This window comes from Anguilla anguilla, chromosome 10, assembly GCF_013347855.1.
Source record: "Anguilla anguilla isolate fAngAng1 chromosome 10, fAngAng1.pri, whole genome shotgun sequence".
Classification (NCBI taxonomy): Eukaryota; Metazoa; Chordata; class Actinopteri; order Anguilliformes; family Anguillidae; genus Anguilla; species Anguilla anguilla.
This window is the reverse complement of record NC_049210.1, coordinates 31611453-31634137: the sequence shown is the minus strand read 5'-3', so window position 1 is coordinate 31634137 and position 22685 is coordinate 31611453. Positions and strand designations below refer to the sequence as shown.

The window sequence follows — 22685 nt, the reverse complement described above, 5'->3', positions numbered from 1 at the left end:
TAACTAAAAGGAACTTCAAGACATCTTTTCCATTTTGTGTATATTTTGAGGCACTGTTGTGTAACAAGCTGATGTCGGTTATTGGCACTAATTGTTTTGACCTCTTAAAGAATAAAAGAGGCCTCTTAAAGAAAAAAAAAAACATTTAAAAAATGCATAGAAGCTTTTGTATTCAGAATTGTTTACATTTTCTTTTAACATTGCTAGCCTCTAAGTCTGGTGGCAGAATTGCTGAGTTGGCAACTCATATTCTCTTTGCATGTGGAACATTCTGAACTAGGCTGAGGGATGGGTTAGGGGGGGCCTATTTTGTAAGAGCTTCTCTTGTGTCAGGAGTGCAGATTCTTTCTTCTCAAAGGACATTTGTTGAGAGTGCAAACTGTCCTCTTCTGCATGCTCTGCCCCGCCTTTCAAACATGAGGGGGCGGGGCCAGAGGCTCCACCTTTGAGCGGCTGTGATTTGTCAGAAGAATGCTGGCTGCCAAGTAACTGAGGCTCCTGGCTCTATTCCCACCAACACGCCATGTGACACACCCACCTATCTGCTCACATCGTCTTGTGTGCTTTGTGGGAGATTGAGATTAATATGATGAAGTATTCTGGGATTGCCCATGGTATTGGGCAGGAGTACTGTATCCTGGATCAATTAACCGCAGAGTTAATAAGAACATATAAAAAGCAGATATTAGCATTAAGAGACATATTATCAATTTAGGCTTAATGATATTGTCTGTATTTGAGTCTTTTATTAATTATAGTACTTCAACATGTTTTCTGCTACTTCACTTTTATTTACTGATTAATTAGCCCCATTTACTTTAAGAGGCCATGTTCTTTAAAGTTTCATCAACAGCTTTTTTGATTTGTGATGACGTGATATATTTTTTTAAATCTATCACCCCAGCTGTTTTTTTATAAGGAAAAAAATTACCTTGTTTGTTGCCACTGGCCATCGGCCAATCCTTGCAGTGTTGCTGTAACTTTACGTATGTCTAGAACATGTTCTGTTTCATGTTATGAGCGCAGGCTAAAGTCCAGACCCTGTCTTGCCTTGTTGTGCCACCCTTTAAAATCCTACTTTCTCTCCCTCTCTCTCGCTCTCTCTGTAAATACCCGCACGCCTCTGTGTAAAAGTGTATAGTCCTCTTATACTTCCTTTCTGCCCCTGCACATGGAAACGAGGGAGGGGCTTGTTTACCTATAGGAGCCAGGAACAGAATGTCTGATTGCCCAATCAGTTCAGAGGCTCGCTTGGCCTTGTGGGATGTGAGAGAGTGGCTTGTGTGACCAAGGCCTGTTTAAATCATCTTTGTGGAAGGAGGTCAATGTCTGCCATTGTAAAGCTGAGGAAATGGAAAGTCCACAGAGGAACACATACACATACACATACACACACACATGCACACACAAATACAGTACATGCAGATATACACCCATGCACACAGACAGACACGCAGGCACAAATGCAAGCTCACATGTGCGCACACATGAATCTGCACAGCCCTAATGCACACAGGCTAAAGAACACATTACATTACATTATAGGCATTTAGCAGACGCTCTTATCCAGAGCGACTTACACAACTTTTACTTAGCACTTTACATTGTATCCATTTATACAGCTGGATATATACTGAAGCAATGCAGGTTAAGTACCTTGCTCAAGGGTACAACGGCAGTGTCCTTACCCGGGATTCGAACCTGCGACACAGGCTAAAGAGCATCACACAGCCTAAAAAACACAGGGTAAAGTACACAGACTAAAGCAAACTGGTTAAGGAACTCAGAGCAAAGACCACCAGCTAAAGTACACAGACAAAATCGCACAGGCTAAAGTACGCAGGCTAAATTGCACAGGCTAAAGCACACCGGCTGAAGTACACAGAGTAAAGCACACCTTCTAAAGTGCACAGGAAAAAGAGCATAGGCTTAATCACACTGGCTAAAGAATACAGGATAAAGCACTCAGGCTGAAGAACACAAGCTGTGCAGGCTAAAGCGCACAGGCTACAGCCAATGCTGTGCCACTCAGCTACGCCTATGTGGCTCTCTCACAGCCCTGGATTGTTACGCAGAGCCACACCCACAGGCCCGTAGGGCGCAGCTCGTACCTCGCACCCTCCGGCCCTGATACACCTTCAGATTTTTCAGATGCTGTCACTTTTCTTTTCAATGCACCACCCAAACCGAGTGCCTCATTAAGCTTTTTAAGCCGCTCCCTTTATCGTCAGATTAGGAGCAGGTTAGCAGTCTATCAGTGCCAACTTTGTCTGAGCCGGTTAGTGTAGCACCCGTGAAACGGGGAGAATGAACGAGGAACACACAAGACATGTTCACTCTTTGACTGCTTCGTTCAGAATGGAAAATGTTTTAACAGTGGCAATCCAGTGCAAAACAAATAGTTAATATCAGTATTAATCTGCAGCATATAAGGTCATATAAGGCATATAAGCATATAAGGCTTTACGTTCATTCGTGATTTCACAAGTTCACTTTCTCTACAACACAAACCTTCCACTTTAAATCTAACAAATGCATTTAGAATAAAAAATATACAAAGCTTTTTAGTAACATTAACACATAGCCCATACTATTTGCTAGATTTTGGAGTGGTAAATTAAATCTTATTTTTTCTATGAAATTTTCATTTACATCACAAGCTTAAATCATAGTCGCAAAAGGATATTGGATATTGCAACCATTTATGCTACTTTCCAAATTCACGCTGAATCTAGTGGAATTAGTTTTAACGTTCGCAAAATTATTTTAGTAACCCGTGCATTAAAAAATCCTGCTAACTATTACTGTATTATCTCCTTATGACAGACAGAGCATTTTGAAAGCCATTACACCTCGCAGGGGCAGATCTGGAGAAGTTTATGGGGTGGCGAGGTGGTGACATTGACTTTAAGGGGGTGCCAAGACCAAAGTGTAGTTTTCATGGGTACAAAGGTAATAGAAAATCTAAATGAACAACCTGGTTTGTCATTGCCTATTTTGGCTCACTCTTATTGGTTTGATATGAGTTTTACACTACCATGCCAGTAGGGGGCACCAAATCTATTGTAAGACTGCGGCAACAGGTATGTTAAATAACAAATAGGGCTCATTCCAATCGCTTATTTTATCCATTGCTTCGCTTCCTTTCATTGGTAAAAAAAAAAAAAAAAAAAAAAGGAATTGGAATGCACCCCTAATCTTTTAATGATGCATCTCATTTGTGTTGGCTCGGCTATTGAAAAAAAATAGTATGAGGTATTTTTTTTTTGCTTGGTACTAAATCATTTATGACACTCAACATTCCGTCGGAATCCCTGATAGCACATGCACAGTACTCTTATACATGTATTGTGGTTTACCAGACGTTGTTTTTTCATTTCATACCTGAAACACGGAGAATGAATACAGAATATGCATGACACATAGTTCACTATTTGGTTTACTCAGAATGGAGCAACGTGTCGCAGGCTTCCCCTTCAGGCTGACTGCAGACATAAACAGTTAATTTAACTGATGTACAAATAAAATAACACTAACAGGGAATAGTTTTACAACAGTTTCTACCTTACTGATACATCTTTTAACCATTTTTCTTAAACAAGACAAATGAAATGACCTTTTATAGTGCAGATAATAAAATATTTTAAATATAAATAAGGACTTCCCTTTTAATATATAATAAATTTAGTGCATAGAATTATGCTTTTTGACAGTTCTATTTAATGCCTTACAAAAAGAAACCACCACATTAGGAGCAATCTGAAAAAAGTACCTTGCTCAAAATGATGCCCTCCTTCTGAACATTGGTGGTGGTTGAATATCCCCTACTTCAATATGAAGATTTGAGATCCTGAAATTAAAGGTTGTTACACAAATGCTTACGTAAAAAAAAAAAGAAAGATAAAAAATATAATTACAGTACCTCAGCTACATTCCTTCCCCGCCCTTGTTTTGAGCTAGTTGGCAGGAGACAGATTTTGCCAGTGTTATACTAGTGACGGGCTGTCTGTACTCGATGACCTGCATGCCAAAGCAATGCCTCATCTCTGATGCCAACATCAGCTTGGCATGACTTCTGAGTTGCTGCTGACAACAACACTGTTCCTGCCAAGGGAAGAGCAACAGTATGATCCAGATTCACACTGGATTATCACGGAGTGATAATCAAAGACACTCCTGCCCCATAACAAAATAATTACTATAAGAATTCTAATTTTATTTGGATGTTATAATCAGAAATATAACATTATTATAGAATAATGTCATTACTTAGTGAAAATTGGTTTGGCAGGTTAAAAAGTTGCTGTAGCTGTGGTAAATGTTGATTGATTGATATTTTTGATTTAGAAGCATTGCGGCCATTTTGAACCAGAGTTGACCACTCGTTGTTTATAAGAGAGAGAGAGAGAGAGAGAGAGGGAGAAAGAGTATGACAGTGAGGACAAAAATAACTTTCTTCTTTCTTTTTCATCTTTTGTCTTCTGTCTTTTTGTAGTCATGCAGAGAGAGCTCATGTTTGTGATTCTGTGTGTCCTTCTTTCCGGCTTCCAGTGTAAGTTGTGCATTTTAGTCCTTGGACAAGCATCATGTGACCACACAGTGGGGATCATGGGTCTTCTCTCTCCTCGCAACTCGGTTTACTGGGGGTGCCTTAAACAGCAGCTGAGTAAATATGTACAAAACTAATGTAAACAGCATCGTGATGCCAGTGAACAAGCTGCTATGAGAACACAAATACATAAACGGAGAGAGAGAGAGAGACAGAGAGAGGCTGATTACTACATATGTACATCATAAATTATGTGTCCTTCAGTATGCCAAAATGTGCATTTGTGCTTTTTTGCTTTGTTTTGTGTGTTTTGCCCATTGTGGTGTACTGTTTATGTCTCTTCAGCAGCAGGCACTGTGTGTGTGTGTGTGTGTGTATGCACCAGTTTTATATATACATATATATATATATATATATATATATATATATATATATATAAAAAGAAGAAGAATAAGAGGGAGGGAAGGAGATGGGAATAGAGAGTGTGTGAGGGAGGGAGAGAGGTGGAGCCAGAGGTAGGAAGGAGACTTGGCACATATCTGTCTCCAGTGATATAATTTCCCATCCAGCGATTAAAACGGCATATATTATCATGGCCTCGGGCCTCCACTCCCCTTTAAGTGGTTTACATGACTTTTGCATTACATGACTCATTTTCATTTTCATAGAAGTTTCTCGTACAGTACCCGTGTCCCTGCTTCTCATTCCAATGAAAAGATGTCTGTTTGAATGATAACTGAACGGATTTCTCTGGGTTGAGTCCGGTGCAAGTCTGCGATATGACTGCCATTGTCAGGAAGCTTGTGTTGAGCCAACCCCAAGAAATCAAAATGGCGTCCCAACATAGAAAGCCTGGTGCTGGAAGCTGTTCCTGGATAGGGATCTTGCTTCATGCAGTTCGGCAGTAAAGTTGCACCCCTGACTCATCAAAACTCGGGAGGGGCGGCACTGATTCTGTAGTCCAGGGGCATCAAAATCCTGTCCTGGAGGGCCACAGTGTCTTTAGCTATTTGCGGTTTGCTGTCAGTCATCAGCCAAATAAAGCCTCAAGGATGAGTTGTGTGGATAATTTGGCCAATCAGCATCTTAAATGAATCACCGGTGCTGAAACTTGCTGGAAGCCAGCAGGCACTACGGCCCTACAGGACCTGATTCTGACACCCATGCTATGGGCTCATCTGATATTCAGCTGCATTTGCCTAACACCCCCCCCCCCCTTCCTTCAAAGGGGAAACATTGGACTTTCATGTATCCTCTCAAAATGTATTTAAGGGGCAGAGTCAAGGACAGTACTGCAGCAATGTACATTCTGTACTGGAATGTGCCACCAGAAATTACTGTTACCAAACACTTGTAATTACACAACAAAATGTCCAGTGTTAATTCAACTTGAACAGAGTATATATGAGTCCAACAGGGATCAAATGTACTCGGCGAGAGTTGACTTAACACTATAGATTTTACTGAGTAGGGTCAAAGAGTGTTGAGTGTATGGTCCTACTGTGGTGTCTGTGTTGAGTACACATTCTTGACCACTGTTGAGTGCTTTGGTAACCTGATCTGTGCGCGACTGTAGTCCGTGCTCATATGTAGTCCATCTGTTTTGCATCCGCCGTTCTTCTCTCTGCTGAACCCCCCAAAGGGCGTGGCCATTCCCCTGCCCGAAGTCTATCTCCCTGTAGGCCCGTGTGTCTTTTTTTCCAGGAGTTTTTCTTTCTCTTTTCTCCTGAGGGGAGAGAAGGAAGAACATGCTGGGAAATGTGGTGGTGAGGTGGGGGTGTGGGCGGGGTGTGGGTGGGGGTGTGGTGGGGGTGCATGGTGACGGAAAGCCTAGGCTGTTCCCTGCCTTTTTAAAGGCGCTTATATAACTGTACCTCCCCCGCAGAATTTATGTGGAAGCACGGCCTGAAGTGGAGGAGGGGGGTGGCCTTTGCTTCGGGGAGGGGGGGGCGGCCTTGTTTGGGGGGGCCTTGTTTAAAAATAACCCCCCAGGTCCCCCTTACCCCCCTGTGTGATCAGGAGGCAGAATAAGTAATGATAAAGTGATTATATGTCTGGGCGGTGTACAGAAACATACCCTTTATACAGCAAGAGTGTTAGCAGTGTTGCTGTAGCTAGCCTAATGGACCCAGTTAGAGACAAGCATGAGTACATAAACACAGACACACATGTGCACCCACATGCACACTCACATTCACACACACACACACACACACACACACATATGCACACACTTACGCAAGTGCAGGCACATGCATGCACACACATTCACTCACTCACATGCACAAACACACATAAACACACAGATGTGCACACACAAACGCGCACGCGCATGCATTCACACACATTCACACACACATATGCATACACTTATGCAAATCCTCACACAGATTTACTCACTCACACACACGCAAGCACACATACATAAACACGTGTGCACACACAAACGCACACATGCATATGCACACGCATGCACGCACACACATTCGCACACAAGCACACATACACACACACACACATGCTCACAGAAACATGCACACATGTGCAGACACATGCACGCACATACATTCACTCACACACAAGCGCACACACGCATGTGCAGACTGTGTTGCTGGCAGTTTGTTCACGTGTACTGTGCAGCTCTATGGGGTGTGTTAGATAACCGACAGCAGTGTGAGGGCGTGCCTACACACTGGGAGGTGGTGGGGGGGGGGGGTAGGTTGTCCTGCCAGTCTGGAACAGAATTCCAGCTGGACAAATGGGATTGGAGTAGAATACAGAATACTGAATAAATAATAAATCCAATGAGAAATACCTTTATCTATTTTTCACTTCAGTTTAAAAATGTCAGAAAGTATGCACAAATTTCAACACAGTAAAAGCAATGGGCAAAACTGCAAAAGTAAAAAGGCTGTAATTCCTGCACAGATCCCCTGAAATGTATGTAAATAATGGATGTACACTTTAACTTCATATTCATTAGTTTGTTTGAAATCCAATGTGCTGGAGTACCGAGCCAAAATGACAAAATTTCTGTCACTGTCCCAATAGTCTTGCATTTAACTGTAGCTCCCTGTTGCAACCTCCACTATGCAGTGCAGACCAGCACATACTCTCCTCTGAAGTTTGTGACTGTGATTTCAGCTGCTGATTTTTATCATGCCTCAGTTTGCCTGTTCTGCAAGTCAGGTAACATAAACATTAGTAGGAGGAACAGGCTAAGACAGACACAAGTAGAGGGAACAGGCTCACACAGACATGAGTAGAGGGAACAGGCTCACACAGACATGAGTAAAAGGAACAGGCTCACACAGACATGAGTAGAGGGAACAGGCTCACACAGACATGAGTAGAGGGAACAGGCTTACGCAGACATGAGTAGAGGGAACAGGCTCACACAGACAGAAGTAGGAGGAACAGGCTCACACATACAAGAGTTGAAGGAACAGGCTCACACAGACATGAGTAGGAGGAACAGGCTAAGACAGACACAAGTACGAGGAACAGGCTCACACAGACATGTGTAGAGGGAACAGGCTTACACAGACACGAGTGCGAGGAACAGGCTCACACAGACACTATTCAGAGGAAAACATGTCATTTGACGTGAAGCTTAACACGCGGACCTTCTTTCTGCCCTTCTCTATGCCGACAGCCATTTAAACAAAAAGGTTTATTTCTGGAGAGCTCTGGCATGTCGGTGATGTGTGTGAATTTTCACACTGAGTCAGGAGATGCGGTGAGATGTCTGCAGGGAATGTGTCAAACTCGCTGGAGTCAGTTTTGCACCTTCTGTGGTTTCAGCAGTAATTATGGGTGTGTCTGCTTGAAGCACAATTTTATCACTTGATTTGACAGTTGGACTGATCTCGTTTTTAGTTGAGTTGATGGTAACAGACAGATAAGCTGGAAACAGAGGGTATATGTTGTTGGGGTGTGTGTGTGTAAGTGTATTCATGTGTATTTTATGCATCACATCATCAGTGATCATAATGTAGAGTAATAGTGTAGTGGACTGTAACATGTATGCATGAAAACCATTCTCCTGTGATAGCGCTGTTATTAACTTTGCCCTGAAAAATACAAGATATAAACGCTCAAGCCACCCCACCCGCAATTTCCCCCACACAAATTTCTACATGGAGAGTGCATGCTGACTGGTCAGAGTCACTCCACTCTGAACTTCCTCACGGCGGCGCTGTGGGCACCCTACCTTCTAAATCCAAGCTGACTTATTTCAATCAGATGAGCGAGAGGTGGGATACAGTCAAAACAACCACTTGCATTCCTCCAGCCGATCTCAGGTCAGTTTTCCTCTGTGATAGCAGAATCAATGCCAGCTGCTTTGGCCTTTGTCCTGCCCCTGCCATCATTGCCGTGCTGACCTGAGATCAGTCTGTCCTACACCTGCAGTCAAAGCCACTTTCTGGAAGGCCAGAGAGAAAGGAACAGTCCCAGAGAGCTGGCATGGAACAAATTAAACGGGTCCTTCCTGTTCATAATCACTAATTTATTGGCCACTTGCTTGGAACAGACTGTGCTCACTAGTGTTCTGGAAGGATGGGGTGATGTGGGTATGTATGTTTGTAGGTGTTTGGGGTAAGGGGTGGGGGGTGAGGGTTGGGGGCAGAACTATTATAAAATTAAATTAACTATTCAGTTGCACTACACAGAGTATTTGCTCCTAGCGCTTTTTCACAAAGCATAGCACCTTCATTAACATGACATGCCGTTTTATGAATCATTCATAAGCGTTTGCCAGTGCTTTATGAAGGGTGATATTGCACACTTATGTGGAAATTAATGCAGTTTAAAGTTTTGTTCTAAAATTTGAGGTGAGACTTTGTGCACACATGCTCATGAATGGCTTATAAAGATCATGGTAATGCAGATATAGTGCATACTTTATGAATCCTTCCATAAAAACCTTTGCCACCCAGTGGTTAGCGTAGCATGAGACAGTTTAGTCCTTTCATTGTATTGGTCTATGTGTATGTAAGTTAGTACAAGCTTTTTTGTGATGTAATAATGATGTAATAATGAGGATGCTCCTGTTTCTTATTTTCCCACAATGTTACCACGGCAGCCATCGGAACATTCAGTGAAAACTATTGTTACCGTGGCGGCCTTTGGAACATACAGAGGAATGTGGCTGGTGTTGAAACTTGGCCAGAAGGTTTTTGCTGAGTCAAGTTTAATGGAGCAGCCAAATGAGTGTTTCCTTGTAATGCACAAACACGTTCAGCAGAATGAGTTCTGACATCCGAGGCGCTTGTTCTCATCGATGTGCCCTACAATTCTGATTGAAAGCTGGCTATACCAGCTGAATGTTATGAAACACAGCTCAATTATGCTCTGTACTTATAGAGCAAAATGTCAGTGTGGATATACTGTATGTCTAGATGCCTAAAGAGTGATATTTCCCTGGTGATCAACTGTCATTTCCCTCAAAGGCTGACGTTAGTGATAATACACGGTTGGCATGAGCAACAAGCTTTTATCATTCACTGCATTCTTATTCACTTCTGTTACAGATGAAAACATTTTTGGATTTGTTTCAGCCTCTCTGGGTTTCAGCATGTCTATGTAGCACAGGGACTGGTTAAACACTGAGGGTGGATGTCTCTGATAGCCCATTACTCCGACAGTCACTGGAAACTGCTTGCAGGTGGCTGTAATGCAGGTTTCTGTTATGCCCAAGGCGCTTAAAGAATGACTGTAAGTCTCGGAGGGTCTCCAGTACTCCTCATGCGTGTCCAGATCCTCCCACGGTCCCTTTGAGGGTTTTGGACCAGGAGGCGAAACGTTCTTTGTCCCCTTTGTCTCCTCTTGCACCATTATTTATGACCTCTTTTGAGAAGCAATGTTGTGGTATGCATGTGTGTGTGTGTGTGTTTCTGCGTTTCTGTGTGTGTCCGTGTGCATTCTTGTGCATTTTGCATTTGTATGTATATATTTGTGGTTGTACGGGTGTATTCATATAAGTGTGTATATACTGTACAGTATGTAAGCATATAAGTATGTGCATGTGTTTTTGTGTTTGCATATGTGTGTTCTTATGAATACGTACGTGAGTGTGTGTGTGTGTGTGTGTGTGTGTGTGTGTGCGTGTGCGTGCGCTGCTCTCCTGGGAAACGTGCCTGGAGTTTCGATGTTGTGCTAAAGAGTAATGGGGTTTCCAGCACCTTTGTGTAGTCAGAGCTTATTCCCCCCATGGAAACACAGTAGGTCTGTTTTTAATTTTTATTACCGAGCAGGCCAAGCTTTTTTTTACGAGGTGCAGCAAGGGCTCGCCACATTTATTCAGCTGAGTGGAAAATAAAGATTAAAAGCTCGTATAGGCTCTCCATGGTGAAGTACGCACAGCAGGGGTATTTAGAAATGTCCGTAGCTGGAGTCCAACTGCATGCGAACCAGGGATATGTGGACAGTGTTTAACAACCGTGTCCCCCCATCGGGAGACACTGGGGGGCAGTGTAAGGACAGCATATCAGGGTCGCGCCAGTGTGTACAGTGTGTTAGGTGCGCTCCTGCAGTTGCCCTTGACCAAGGCACTGGCCTCAGAACTGGAGTTGGTCCCCGGGCGCTGCACTGTGGCTGACCACTGCTCATAAGTAACTAGGATGGGTCAAATGCAGAAGGCAAATTACCCCACGGGGTTCAATAAAAAGTATATCTTATCTTATCTTATATCTTACGGTGTCTGCGCTGATGCGCTACGCTAGCGGTCTCCTCCGCTTGCGCAGTGCTGTGCGTGTGACTGTCTGCCCATCTCACCATGCAGAAAGTTTGGGAATCAAAGTATACATATGACATATGCATATGACCACTGTAAAGATCACGGGCATGTGCTAATGCTCTCTCTCTCTCTCTCTCTCTCTCTCTCTCTTTCTCTCTCAGGTGAAGATAGAGGATGCTGTGGTTAATAAAGTAAGACTCCTATATATAAAACCGAGAAAGAGTCAAATGAAGACTGAAAGCGAGAGAGAAATATTGATATATATATATACATTTATTTTGTTCTCTCTCAGGCTTTCAGGTTTCCTTTCAGTCTTTCTGCTTTTCTGTGTCTCCATGTGTAATTTGTTGGCGATGTGTATGACCCTGATCATGTGATGTTGGTGCCTTGCATGAGTAGGCGCGTGTTTCTGGACCCCTGCATGCTCCAGGCCCACGCCTGACCCGCTCAAACCGCCCTGTGTACACAGATCTGGAGGTACTGTTGCTCACAGCCCACATCCTGTGTGTGCGTGTGTGTGTGTGTGTGTGTGTGTGTGTGTGCATCTGTATGAGAATGATTGTATGTGTGAGAGACTATAATAGTATGTGTGAGAGAGTATGATGGTCAGTATGCGAGAGTATGATGGTGTTTGTGAGAGGAAGTATGGTTTACTAAACGGCCTCACATACATCTGCATGTTTGTTGTGTGTGTGCGCGTGTGTATATGCACATGCCTGTGTATGTGTATTTGTGTGTGTGTGTATGCACCTGTGTGTGTGTTTGTGTGTGCATGTATGTATGCACATGTGTGTGTGTGTGTGTATGTGTGTGTGTGTGTGTCGTGTGTGTGTGTGTGTGTGTGTGTGTGTGTGTGTGTGAACGTGTGTTTGTGTGTGTGCGTGTGTGTGTGTGTGTGCACATACCTGTGTGTGTCTGTGTGCGTGTGTGGGTGCACATGTGTGTGTTTGTGTGTGTGCACATATGTATGCACATGCGTGTGTGTGTGTATGTATGTGTGTATGTGTGTCTATGTGTGTGTGTGGGTGCAGGTGTGTTTGAGTGTGTGCATGTGTGTGTGTGTGTGTGTGTGCGTGCGTGCGTGTGTGTGCAGGTGAATTTGCGTGTATGCATATATTTTGCAAAGTAACCTCATTATTTTCTGCCGCGCAAACAGAAAGCTTTAACACAACATCAAATGTACACATGGTGTCGTGCGCACAGGTTCCTGGTGCCAGTGCCTGCCTGTGTGTTGAATCTTCTGATGGAGTCTGCGTGTTGCATGTGCATGATGCTTGTCGATTGTGTCATGTGACGTAACCCGCTTCAGTCACATGTCCATGTGTTCATTGCACCAGGCCTCTTAATTAAGTTGCATGCCTTAATTATGTTGCATGTGCGGTGGTGTTTGTTCTAATGGTGAGGGTGTGAAGATGTGTGTGTGTGTTGCATGTCCCAGCCCGTCATCACTCCGTCCAGAGCAGTGTTTTGTGGGGAGAGAGAGAGCTCACTGCCACCTGGATACAGGTTTCGAGAGACGGTCAGTCACGGATACTCTTCCTCCACTCCGATGCCTTCCTCTTCCTCACCCGCACGCACGGCTGCGGTGGTGTCCGCCTAACACACCGGAGCTTTCCGTCCGTCTGGCACGGGAGAATTCCGTGCCTTAACCCCCCACTCACCTGCGTCTCTACGGCAGTTTCTAAACCCAACCGGTTTTTTTTTTTTTTCCTGTTCTCGACATTAACAGAGGTGGAGAAAAGAAAGATTTTTTTTTTTTTTTACCTGATTGAATTTCTTTCTCTTTTTTTTTCCGACGAAAACCAGAGTGTCCCGGTGGAGAAAACGAACGACAGCCCTCAAGTCGTTCCCAAGGTACGTTGGCCCCCGCGCAGGTGGTGGAATTCCGCGCGGAGCCGCTCGCCTCCGCTTGCCGAAAGCGATCACGTTTGACTAGCATTCCGGCGCACGTGCGGCCGGGCCCATGGGGTGGGGGGAGCGCTTGCCAGGGTTCAGCCTAGCGTTCACAAGGGGGGGGGGGGGCGGGGTGGGAGGAGGGGGATGGCGGGCGGAGGCGGAGCGTCACACGCTGAATGGCAGCTTTCATCCCCCCAATGAGACCCACAGCACCGTTAAATAAAGAACATGCCAATGTACACGCCCACAGCAGCACCATGGTCAAGTGCACACAGAAATGTGTGTGTTTCTGTCGTGTGTTTGTTCTGCTCTGTGAGCCGACAACTATGACACACACATCTTGAGAGACTCCCGTACCTACACATGCACAAACACACACGTGAGCAAGCACACACGGATACACGTTATATATATGTAAACTCATACATCCAAGCACATATGCACATTGTTTATACACATTCTTTTATGCTTCTTAGCTATTTATTCACTAAATACCTGAATATTGAACAGTGCTTGCTATAAATTTTATTTTTTAAAATATCCTTTATTTGATAATGAATAAGGTTTGTTTAAGCAAGCTCCATCCCCATTGTTGCATATTTGCTTGGTTATATCCTATGTGGAGACACTTCTGTGCACAGCACATTCAATAAGTTCAGTTGGTTATGACTAAGAACATTAATTCTACTAAAACACATTCACAGTCATTTTAAAATGACTGAATGTGAAACATTAAGACTGTGGGATGGGGAGTCATTTCATTAGATTTGCAGGAATAGTAAGCCATCTTGTTGCTGGGGGATTCTTTCTGAATTTGGAGAAACACGAAAAACAGGTTGAGAGCCATTATCAGTTTGGAGACAGGGGACTGTACTGTTCTCCATTTCTTTATCACAGTCACTCTCAGCCAAACTGAGAGCGTAAGGAACCCTCTACCGGACACTTTTCTGGAAGGTCTTTTGGCACAAACAAGGTTCCAACTTTGTTTGTGCCCAACAATACTTACCCAACAATACTGTGGCATAAAAACATGTTTCATAAAACCGGGTTTTTTTAATATGTTTTTGTCAAATACTTTTCTGTGCTCTATTGATCTTGCCTGGTGTAACTGAGCCTGCCAATGTGACCAGAAGGTGAGGTTTACACTTGAGAGTATTTCATTGGTTCCAATACACCAGACAAGATCAGTAAAGCATGGAAAAATATTTGAATCCAGAAGAAATACATATTTGTTATTTGACCCAGTTCTGGTGTGAACAGCTGATAAGCGTCTGTGTGTTTCTTCCTCAGTGCAGGTGTCTTTATCTCTGTCTTCTCTCTCTCATCCTATCCCATAAGTCCCTGAGCAATGACGGTGCCCTGGAAGCCCTCTCCGCTGGCTTCACAAAATCCGCCCCCATTGCCCCGGCGGAAGAACCAGTACGTATTGACTCCCAAGTTACTCCCAACCTACCACACTACAATATATAACAGCCACACACATGCACTTAATATCAGAATGTAGGAACATACAGTAATATATGTATAGACACTTGCAAGTTATATTAAAAAATAATGCAATGATGTAGTTAAGATCATTTATAATGTCATAAGTTTAATGATAACAATTTCAGTTTCAAATAATAGTCTGTGGTTTCACGATGAAGGAGGTACATGTCCAAATTAAAAGCATGAGGGTATGGGTGGAAGGACTTTTGTTTTTTTTTTATTCTATTGTCTAACCCTCCCCCTCCCTCCCATCCCTCTGTGGTCACACCAGGGCTCTGTGCCTCTGGATGCCCTCAATGCCCTGAGTGACATACTGGGATCCCAAGAACCTGAGCCTGAACCCCCTAAGATCGATCCCGCGGACATCATCAGTGTAAGTGTCATCGCCTCGTGCAGTGCCTCACATTCGATGCAGAAGGCGTCTGGTTTTCTGTTCAGGATATGGGTCCTGGATTCCAGCGTTTAAACTGTTACACCCACACACAATTCACCCTCCATGGAAGATTGGGAAGATTGGAAGATTTTGTATTTTCATTGTATTTTTGTGTTTTATGGACCCCCTTGAAAATGAGATGATTCATCTCAAGAGGTTTATGCTTTCAGGAAGTTTCTTGATTGAAAGATAAGAAATTTCTTATGAAAGATCAGCAGGTGGACATTCCACTGACTTTCAACGGATAAATTCATATAGAGACTGTTGATTGCATGTAAAGTCAGAGCTGTGTTATCTCACAAAGGAACCCTTTCCTGGTGTGTGTGTGTGTGTGTGTGTGTGTGCGTGTGTGTGCGAGCGCGTGTGCATGTATGTGTTTGTATGTGCCTGTGTGTGCGTCCGTGTGTGTGTGTGTGTGTGTGTGCATGTGTGTGCGTGTGTGTGTGTGTGTGTGTGTGTAAACTGCAGGAGCGCACTTTGGTCACAGAGGAGGAGGCTGTGCTTGTGGGGGAGGATGAGGACACCATCCCACCAGACTACAGATTCACAGAGAATGGGACAGACCTGCCCCCACCAAAAGAAGAGGTGACCACACCCCGCCTTTTCTCTTGACTACTTTACCAGCCGTGTAGATTAAAATACATATTGACAAGAACAGGTTATTAAGGTGGTCCATAATTTAGCCATAGTCCAGCAGACAGCACCTTTCTCTGCATCTATCTTGACTCTTCACGTAAACACTGACAGAACTTAAAAGTCTTGCCTTGTTTGTCTCTGACTTAGCCTGTCTTTGATAATATATTTCACATTGAGTGACAGGGTGCTCATAGTTAAAAGGCGCAGTGAGCTCAGTCTTAACCCTTTTGGTGCTGCAGGAGGATGAGTGACAGCCTGATGTATGATAATAATGTCAGTACAGGTGTGCTTGTGGAGTGGGCGCTGATGTTTTAGTCCGATTCCTCCCACCCCTCTCCTCAGCCCTCCATGGACTCCGGTGCGGCCCTGGACATCCTGTCTGGGGATTTCGCTGCGGTGCCAGGAGCCCCCCCCAAACAGGTAAGGGGACATCCACTCTCAAATATGAAAGCATAATTATTATTATTATTATTATTATTATTGTTATTATAATAACACATTCAGTAGAAATAACGCGTCCCCCCCCAAAAAAATTTTGACAATTTATTAAAACACATTATATTTCTGGTGATGGCAATATTACAGTAGATTTTGTTGTACTGTAACTAGCTTTGTAATCTGCTGGACTCTCTCTCGCTCTCTCTCTCTCCACTCAGCCCTGCTTGGAGGCTCTTGACATGCTTGATGGAGACTTTGCTGCCCCCGCTCAGGTAAGAGAGTTTTATATGCTCACCCACACACACACGCAAACACACGCACACACAGGTGCATATCTCTTTCTCCTTGTGCTCAGTTGTCTGCAGGGAGGATCCATGCTCCGGAAGGCTGTTTAGATGCTCTGTTGGAACCCCACACTGTCCCTGGGATCATCATCGATCCCACTCCTGAATCCACTCTTATGCCCACACCTGAGCTGACCCCTGAATCTGGCCCCAAGTTAACTCTTGCCTTCAGCCATGACTCTACCCCTGAGATAGTCTTTGACTTCTCGCCTGAATCTGCCCCTGACTTGGGCCTTGACTCTGCCCCTGAATCCTGCCTTAAACCTGTCCCTGAGCTAGCCACTGAATTAATCTCTGACTCCACCCTTGTTCTGGTGCCTGACTCCACCCTTGAATGTGCCCAAGAGGTGGACCCTGAGCTGGCCTATAAGCCAACCCCTGAATATGCCCCAGAGGCAGGCCCTGAGTTGGCCCATAACCCAACCCCTGAATCTGCCCCGAAGGTGGGCCCTGAACTGACCCATCACCTACCCCCTGAATGTACCCCAGAGATGGGCCCTCAGCAGGTCCATAAGCCAACCCTTGAATCTGCCCCAGAAGTGGGACTTCAACTGGCCCATAAGCCATCCCCTGAATCTTCCCCAGAGATGTGCCCTGAACAAGCCCATAAACCAACCCCTGAATGTGCCCCAGAGAGGGGCCCTCAGCAGGCCCATAAGCCAACCCCTGAATCTGCCCTAGAGATGGATTCTGATCTGACCCATAAGCCAACCCCTGACTGTGCCCCAGAATCCCTTCAGGTGGGCCTTACCTCCACCCCTGAATCTGCCCTGGATCTGGTCCTCGGCTCCACTACTGAACTGGGCCCAACCCCTAATTCCCCTCATCACTCAGCCACCAAGCTGGCCCCTGCCTTCACCCCTGAACTGGCCTCTGACTCTTCCTCTGAGGTGAACCCTGACTCTACAGCTATGCTGGCCCCTGACCTGGTCCCTGATTCTACCTCTGAGCTGGTCTTGGGCTGCACCCCTGAGCTGGAACCTGTTGCAGTCAAAGACAGAATCCAGGTTTGGCTTCATAATTTCCCCCTTCAGGACATTCAAGTCCTAAGGGAGGGTGAGGGCATTCACTACTTAATGCCCTTTGTAACAGCCAATCAGGGCATTCGCTGCTACTGCCCAATTACCCCCTCATAACAGCCAGTCAGGGCATTCGCTGCTACTGCCCAATTACCCCCTCATAACAGCCAATCAGGGCATTCGCTGCCACTGCCCAATTACCCCCTCATAACAGCCAGTCAGGGCATTCGCTGCTACTGCCCAATTACCCCCTCATAACAGCCAATCAGGGCATTCGCTGCTACAGCTCAATTACCCCCTCATAACAGCCAGTCAGGGCATTCGCTGCTACTGCCCAATTACCCCCTCATAACAGCCAATCAGGGCATTCGCTGCTACAGCTCAATTACCCCCTCATAACAGCCAGTCAGGGCATTCGCTGCTGCTGACTCATTATCCTTATAACTGCCAGTCAGGGCCTTCACTGCTACTGATATTGTATTTGTTTTGCTTGATTAATAAACTTCTTAAACCATAATGAGGACATTTTTGCTTGCTTGCATCTAATGTGATGCTGAGCAAATTTTATGAGTGACCATAACAGAAGAGCTAATGGCTGCCTCTATACTCCAATCTGCTCAACCATTACCAACAGTAACTGCAGACTACAAACATTTCAGCCTCTTCCCTCTGCATCTCAGTTCCTGTGCTGTAATTATGGGTTTATGGAAATGGAAATATTTAATTAATTTAATCATGAAGATAAGCTAATTTACCTCAAAGAAAACGTGAATTTTTTTTGTTGATTTTGGCCATGTCGGGGCTTGTCCATATTTTTGTCAGTCATTTATGATTGTGAGATCTCTCCAATGCACGGATTTCATGTCACGTGCTGCCGCACACCGTCTCATTTTACATTTTTTACTTACTAACCCCTCCTCCCGTACCACACCCCACCCCACCCCCACCCCCTCCAGGAGGAGAAGCTTGTAGAAGAGAGAGAGGAAAGTTTTCGGTCGGCCCCCCAGCCCTCAGAGAAAAGCCTGCTGGTGATTGACATGTCAAAAAGAATAATATATTTTTTTTTTAAACGGCTTCGATTGTGCCGCAGTCCTGCTGCATGCCTTCACTTGCAAAGTGAAGTCAGCAAGGTCTAAAATAACTGTGAATGGCCACTGAGAATGGTGACATTTTGTTTCTATTCCAGGTATCCTTGCACTTTTAAGATGGAGTATACACAATCTATATAAATCTATAATCTCGTGCACGAACACTGCGCAATAGCTGATCTTAACATTCGCCAACAGCCAATGACATCTCACCCAATTTTCACCAAGAGTTTCATCGAGAGAGTTTTGGTAAATGTGTTTCAATACAGCCATGTCAAAGGGAAGGGAATGCCATACTGCCATACTGAAATGACCTTGACTGACCGCCTCAGCCATTTACATTTGCTGTGAAAAAAAAAATAATTGTATTTATTTGTAAAAATAGAACTTATATGTCAATCAACAAAACAAATGAGAGGAGAGGTGGAAAGGAGACACTGCCATGGCAACAGATATCTGCCCGTTTGACAGGTGCCACTCACCCTGTCAAACATCATCATTTTCAGGAAGTCTTGCAGTTATGAGTTTGGTATGAGAGATTCACAGGGGAATCAGCTGACCCATGATGCAGCAGCTTGTCTGTAATCAGACTGGTTTCCTTTCCTTTTGCAGGCAGAGGAGGTCCAGACAGACATACCAGCCAATCAGGTGAACTAAATTCACGAGAACAGTGGCTTAAACTCTGTCATTGACACAAGCCAGAACTGAAACCAGGCAGGACATTAAAAAAAGAAATTATGCCTGACCACTACATCACTTCCACTTCCTGTCCCTGCAGACCTCTACTGATGAGACCCTTGGTGTCATCTCCTGTGGCCCTTCTGCAGCCATTCCCAGTGACACAGCTGTGGTAAGCTGCTTCCTTCAGTACTTAAAACAAATACTGAACATGGTACGTATGGCAATAGACATGTGTTGGCTTTATGTGTCTGTTGGTATCGGTGCTGCTTGTAAGGCACCTGCAAGTCTCTAATGCAAAGTCCAAAATGGTCCAAAATATAATTATAATAAAATAACATATATAACAGATATCAGATGTTATAGTGTTCCTATTACCTTAAAGCATCATCCTGAATCTACAAGGCAAAATGATATTCATATGTATTACAGTCTATAATATTGTAAGTAACTACCTAATTGGATATAAAGCTTCAATATAAAGACCTTGAAGCACCGTCAAGTTTTGCATATCCTGAGATTGCATAGCCTGATCACTAGCAAGATGGCTTAGCCTCAGACAGGAACTCTTTTGCAGAGACGACCTGCAACATGTTGTTTCTTGTGTTACAGCAGGCCCTGGTGGAGGACGCACCTGCCATTGCTGACCTGTCAGGAAACATGGTGCAGGCTCAAAGTTAAATTTCTACAGGTAAAAGTTTGTACTGTGAAGCGCACACACAGGTCGACAGGAAACCTTTGGTATGCGCAACAGGAAATGGTAACCGAGATCGCTCATCGGGGCTGTGTGGTGTTGCAACCAAGATCATCTGGCGCTGATGATGCTGCCGTTTCACTGTTTGAGCGCAAAGACAGAATCTGTTTTATATTAATCTAGAATGGGATTCTGCTTCTCAGTCCACCTCAACTTCATCATACTTGAACATCATACTTGTAGTAACATTTTTTTTTTTTTAAAAAGAACTACGAAAGTAATAAAACGTTTGTTTGACATATTATAATCTTTTGTACCATAGTTACCACGACACTAAAATGAGAAACACAGGATGTAGGTAGTCATTGTATGGTATTTTATAATATTATTTTTGATATTCTGCCATTCTGTTTAATAAATGCTGGTGTGTGTATGTGTGTGTGTGTGGGCAGGATTTGGTTTCCACCAGTTATCCCTGAGATAATTAGCCAACTGTAGATTAAATAGCAATAAACTATTCATTTATGGACAGAAGAAATCAAGTCATATGTAAATACACATAATATATAAATGACAGATAACATATTTAATTAGCACGTGATTGTGCTAATGAAGTAACTGGGAGCAGAAGTTGGCTTAAAATCCAGAAACATACTGCCCTCCGGTGGCTCAGCCTGGGAATAACCGGATTGTTTTCTTCCTGTTTTTCTTCGCAGGAGGCCTGGCTCACACTCAGCAGGGACAGACGAACAGAGAGACGAAGGGACAAAGCTCCAGATTTCATTCATGTTTCTCATTTAAATGAGGGAAAAGATTGAAGATAAAAAGCAAAAGAAAACAAACACAGCATCAAGCCTTGGTTCACATAACACACGCCAGAAAAAGTAACATTTTGCAAGATCAATGAGTCTGTTTGGTTTAAATTCGTGTCACACTATGTCAGATTATTAACACATTTTGTGCTACTTTGCGCATACTGGTATGCCACGTAAAACACATTTAAAAAGCTGCACATTTAAAAGCTGACATAAAAGTGGAGCTGATTTCCAATGTTTTAACAACTAACATTTTGTGTAAAACAAATTTTAAAATGAGACAATGGTGCACTCTGCCAACTTCTGGAATTTTCTCTACCTTCCTTCCAGTCTTTTGTTCTAAAATGAAAAATTGCCCACCTCCTCTCCTTTGTATTTGGTTCTGAAGTGTGATTCCATCTCTTCCTCACGGTGTTGACTGGTGTTGTTGTAGTTTAACGCTACGTTTTAATGAGTGGGTACTAGCCGCTAGTGCAAAGTCACAGGCAACATCTGATTAGTTCTATGGCAGACAAGCATACAGGGACAAAAGCATAAAATATATACAGATTTTTTTTATGGAGGTCTATACAGGTAGAGGGCATAGACATCACTGTGTTTCTGGTGCTCCTATGAGAATTGGCTCTCTGAAGTAGGATTGTGTGACTAAATTTCTTGATCATTTGTGATTCTTGTACATCAAATTTTATTGCCCATACTACATTCACTCAACTTGCCTTATGCAAAATTACTATGCAAAACTTAGCTAAGGAACACTTTCCACTAAAATCCCTGAGAAAAAAGGAAGGCTGACTAACACCAGAACGAATGTCCTGTTTTTTCTTGAGAATCCTCCTCTTCCAATACCTCGTCCATAGGGGGACATAATTCTCATTCATCTGCGATGCTGGCGACCTCACAATCACAGTAAGACTTGGAACATTTGCTGTTTATATTTCTTGGTTTTCAAGTGGTTAAGCTTTACCATTTAAATGAGAGAGAGTGTAAAAGAAAAGGACAAAGACAATGTGACAAAAGGGAGATTGTTTGTGTGTGTGTGTGTGAGTGTGTGTGACAGAGAGAGAGAGAGAGAGAGAGAGAGATAGAGAGAGATAAAGAGTGTTCAACAAGGAAGTCTCGTACATCTTTGGCTACTTGTCCCTCCGCCGTTTGCTGTCAGTGTTTTTTTCAGTTTAGTTTACTCTGTAAAATGTCTAAAAATGTTTCCCCTTAGTGTTAACTCAGTCTTTTAAAAAACAATATTATGCTGTGTTAGTTTACCTTTTTGTATTGTAATATGCAGATCTTTTTATCTCTCTATCATCTTGCTCACCTCTTACTATACATCTGTTCTGTTCTTTTTTCTGAAATCATTGGCCTAATGGTTAATGATAATTGCTTTGTCTGTTTTCATGGAACTTTAGGCTAGGGGTGTGTTCTGGAATTCTTTCAAACTTGTCTTTTTGTTAACTGCATCTTGTCTAAACTTGTTTAATAGTTTCTCCCATAGACACCCCAAGAGCATTTTACCCTGTAGAAGCCTCCTTTAAGACACTGCTGAGATATAAGGTTGACATAGAAAGTGCTTTGATAGCAATTGCTAAACAAGATTTCACGACAAAAAAAAAAAAAAAAACATTTTAGAAATTACATTGTTTTTGTTGAACGGTTGTGGGTACTTTTGCTTTAATGACGGTGTTTATGGAACAGATGGATTTCAAAATGTTTTATAAAAATGGAAAAAACAAAAAGGAATACAGTTGTCTGTTTGTTTATGTAGGTTTTTGTTTATGATGTACATGTATAGTGACCTCACCTTGAGATAGCAATTCATATTTGCAATACAAGAGGGCTAATTTCAGAATTAATCAAGCAGATCTATTCATGAA

At 43.5% G+C, this 22685-nt stretch overlaps 2 protein-coding genes across 8 annotated transcripts in view; both read left to right on the top strand.

The window, feature by feature from the left end:
• The window catches only part of LOC118206422 (calpastatin-like), a 39685-nt gene extending 17134 nt beyond the window's left edge, over positions 1-22551 (top strand). For 2 of the 7 annotated variants that reach the window (XM_035379126.1, XM_035379128.1), the window contains exons 3-15: positions 11450-11479; positions 11688-11765; positions 12727-12807; positions 13095-13142; positions 14523-14603; positions 14944-15045; positions 15574-15690; positions 16084-16161; positions 16398-16451; positions 19243-19278; positions 19409-19480; positions 19921-19999; positions 20719-22551. In XM_035379126.1, coding sequence (XP_035235017.1) covers positions 11450-11479; positions 11688-11765; positions 12727-12807; positions 13095-13142; positions 14523-14603; positions 14944-15045; positions 15574-15690; positions 16084-16161; positions 16398-16451; positions 19243-19278; positions 19409-19480; positions 19921-19989 — 846 coding nt within the window. In that variant the 3' untranslated portion in view covers positions 19990-19999; positions 20719-22551. The remainder of the gene's footprint in view (positions 1-11449; positions 11480-11687; positions 11766-12726; positions 12808-13094; positions 13143-14522; positions 14604-14943; positions 15046-15573; positions 15691-16083; positions 16162-16397; positions 16452-19242; positions 19279-19408; positions 19481-19920; positions 20000-20718) is intronic. The other 5 variants (XM_035379127.1, XM_035379130.1, XM_035379129.1 and 2 more) reach the window with 5 other exon arrangements.
• Positions 16458-19231, top strand: LOC118206421 (diacylglycerol kinase kappa-like). The gene is made up of 2 exons (XM_035379125.1): positions 16458-17530; positions 18499-19231. Exons 1-2 carry the CDS (start codon positions 16640-16642, stop codon positions 18676-18678), a joined length of 1071 nt encoding a protein of 356 aa, XP_035235016.1. The 5' UTR covers positions 16458-16639; the 3' UTR covers positions 18679-19231.
• Positions 22552-22685: the final 134 nt, after the last annotated feature.

Coding starts and splice junctions, on each gene's coding strand:
- LOC118206421 (XM_035379125.1), top strand. CDS start 16,640: ATGCCCACACCTGAGCTGACCCCTGAATCTGGCCCCAAGTTAACTCTT. Junction 17,531..18,498: donor CAGTCAAAGACAGAATCCAG/GTTTGGCTTCAT, acceptor CACCCCCTCCAG/GAGGAGAAGCTTGTAGAAGA.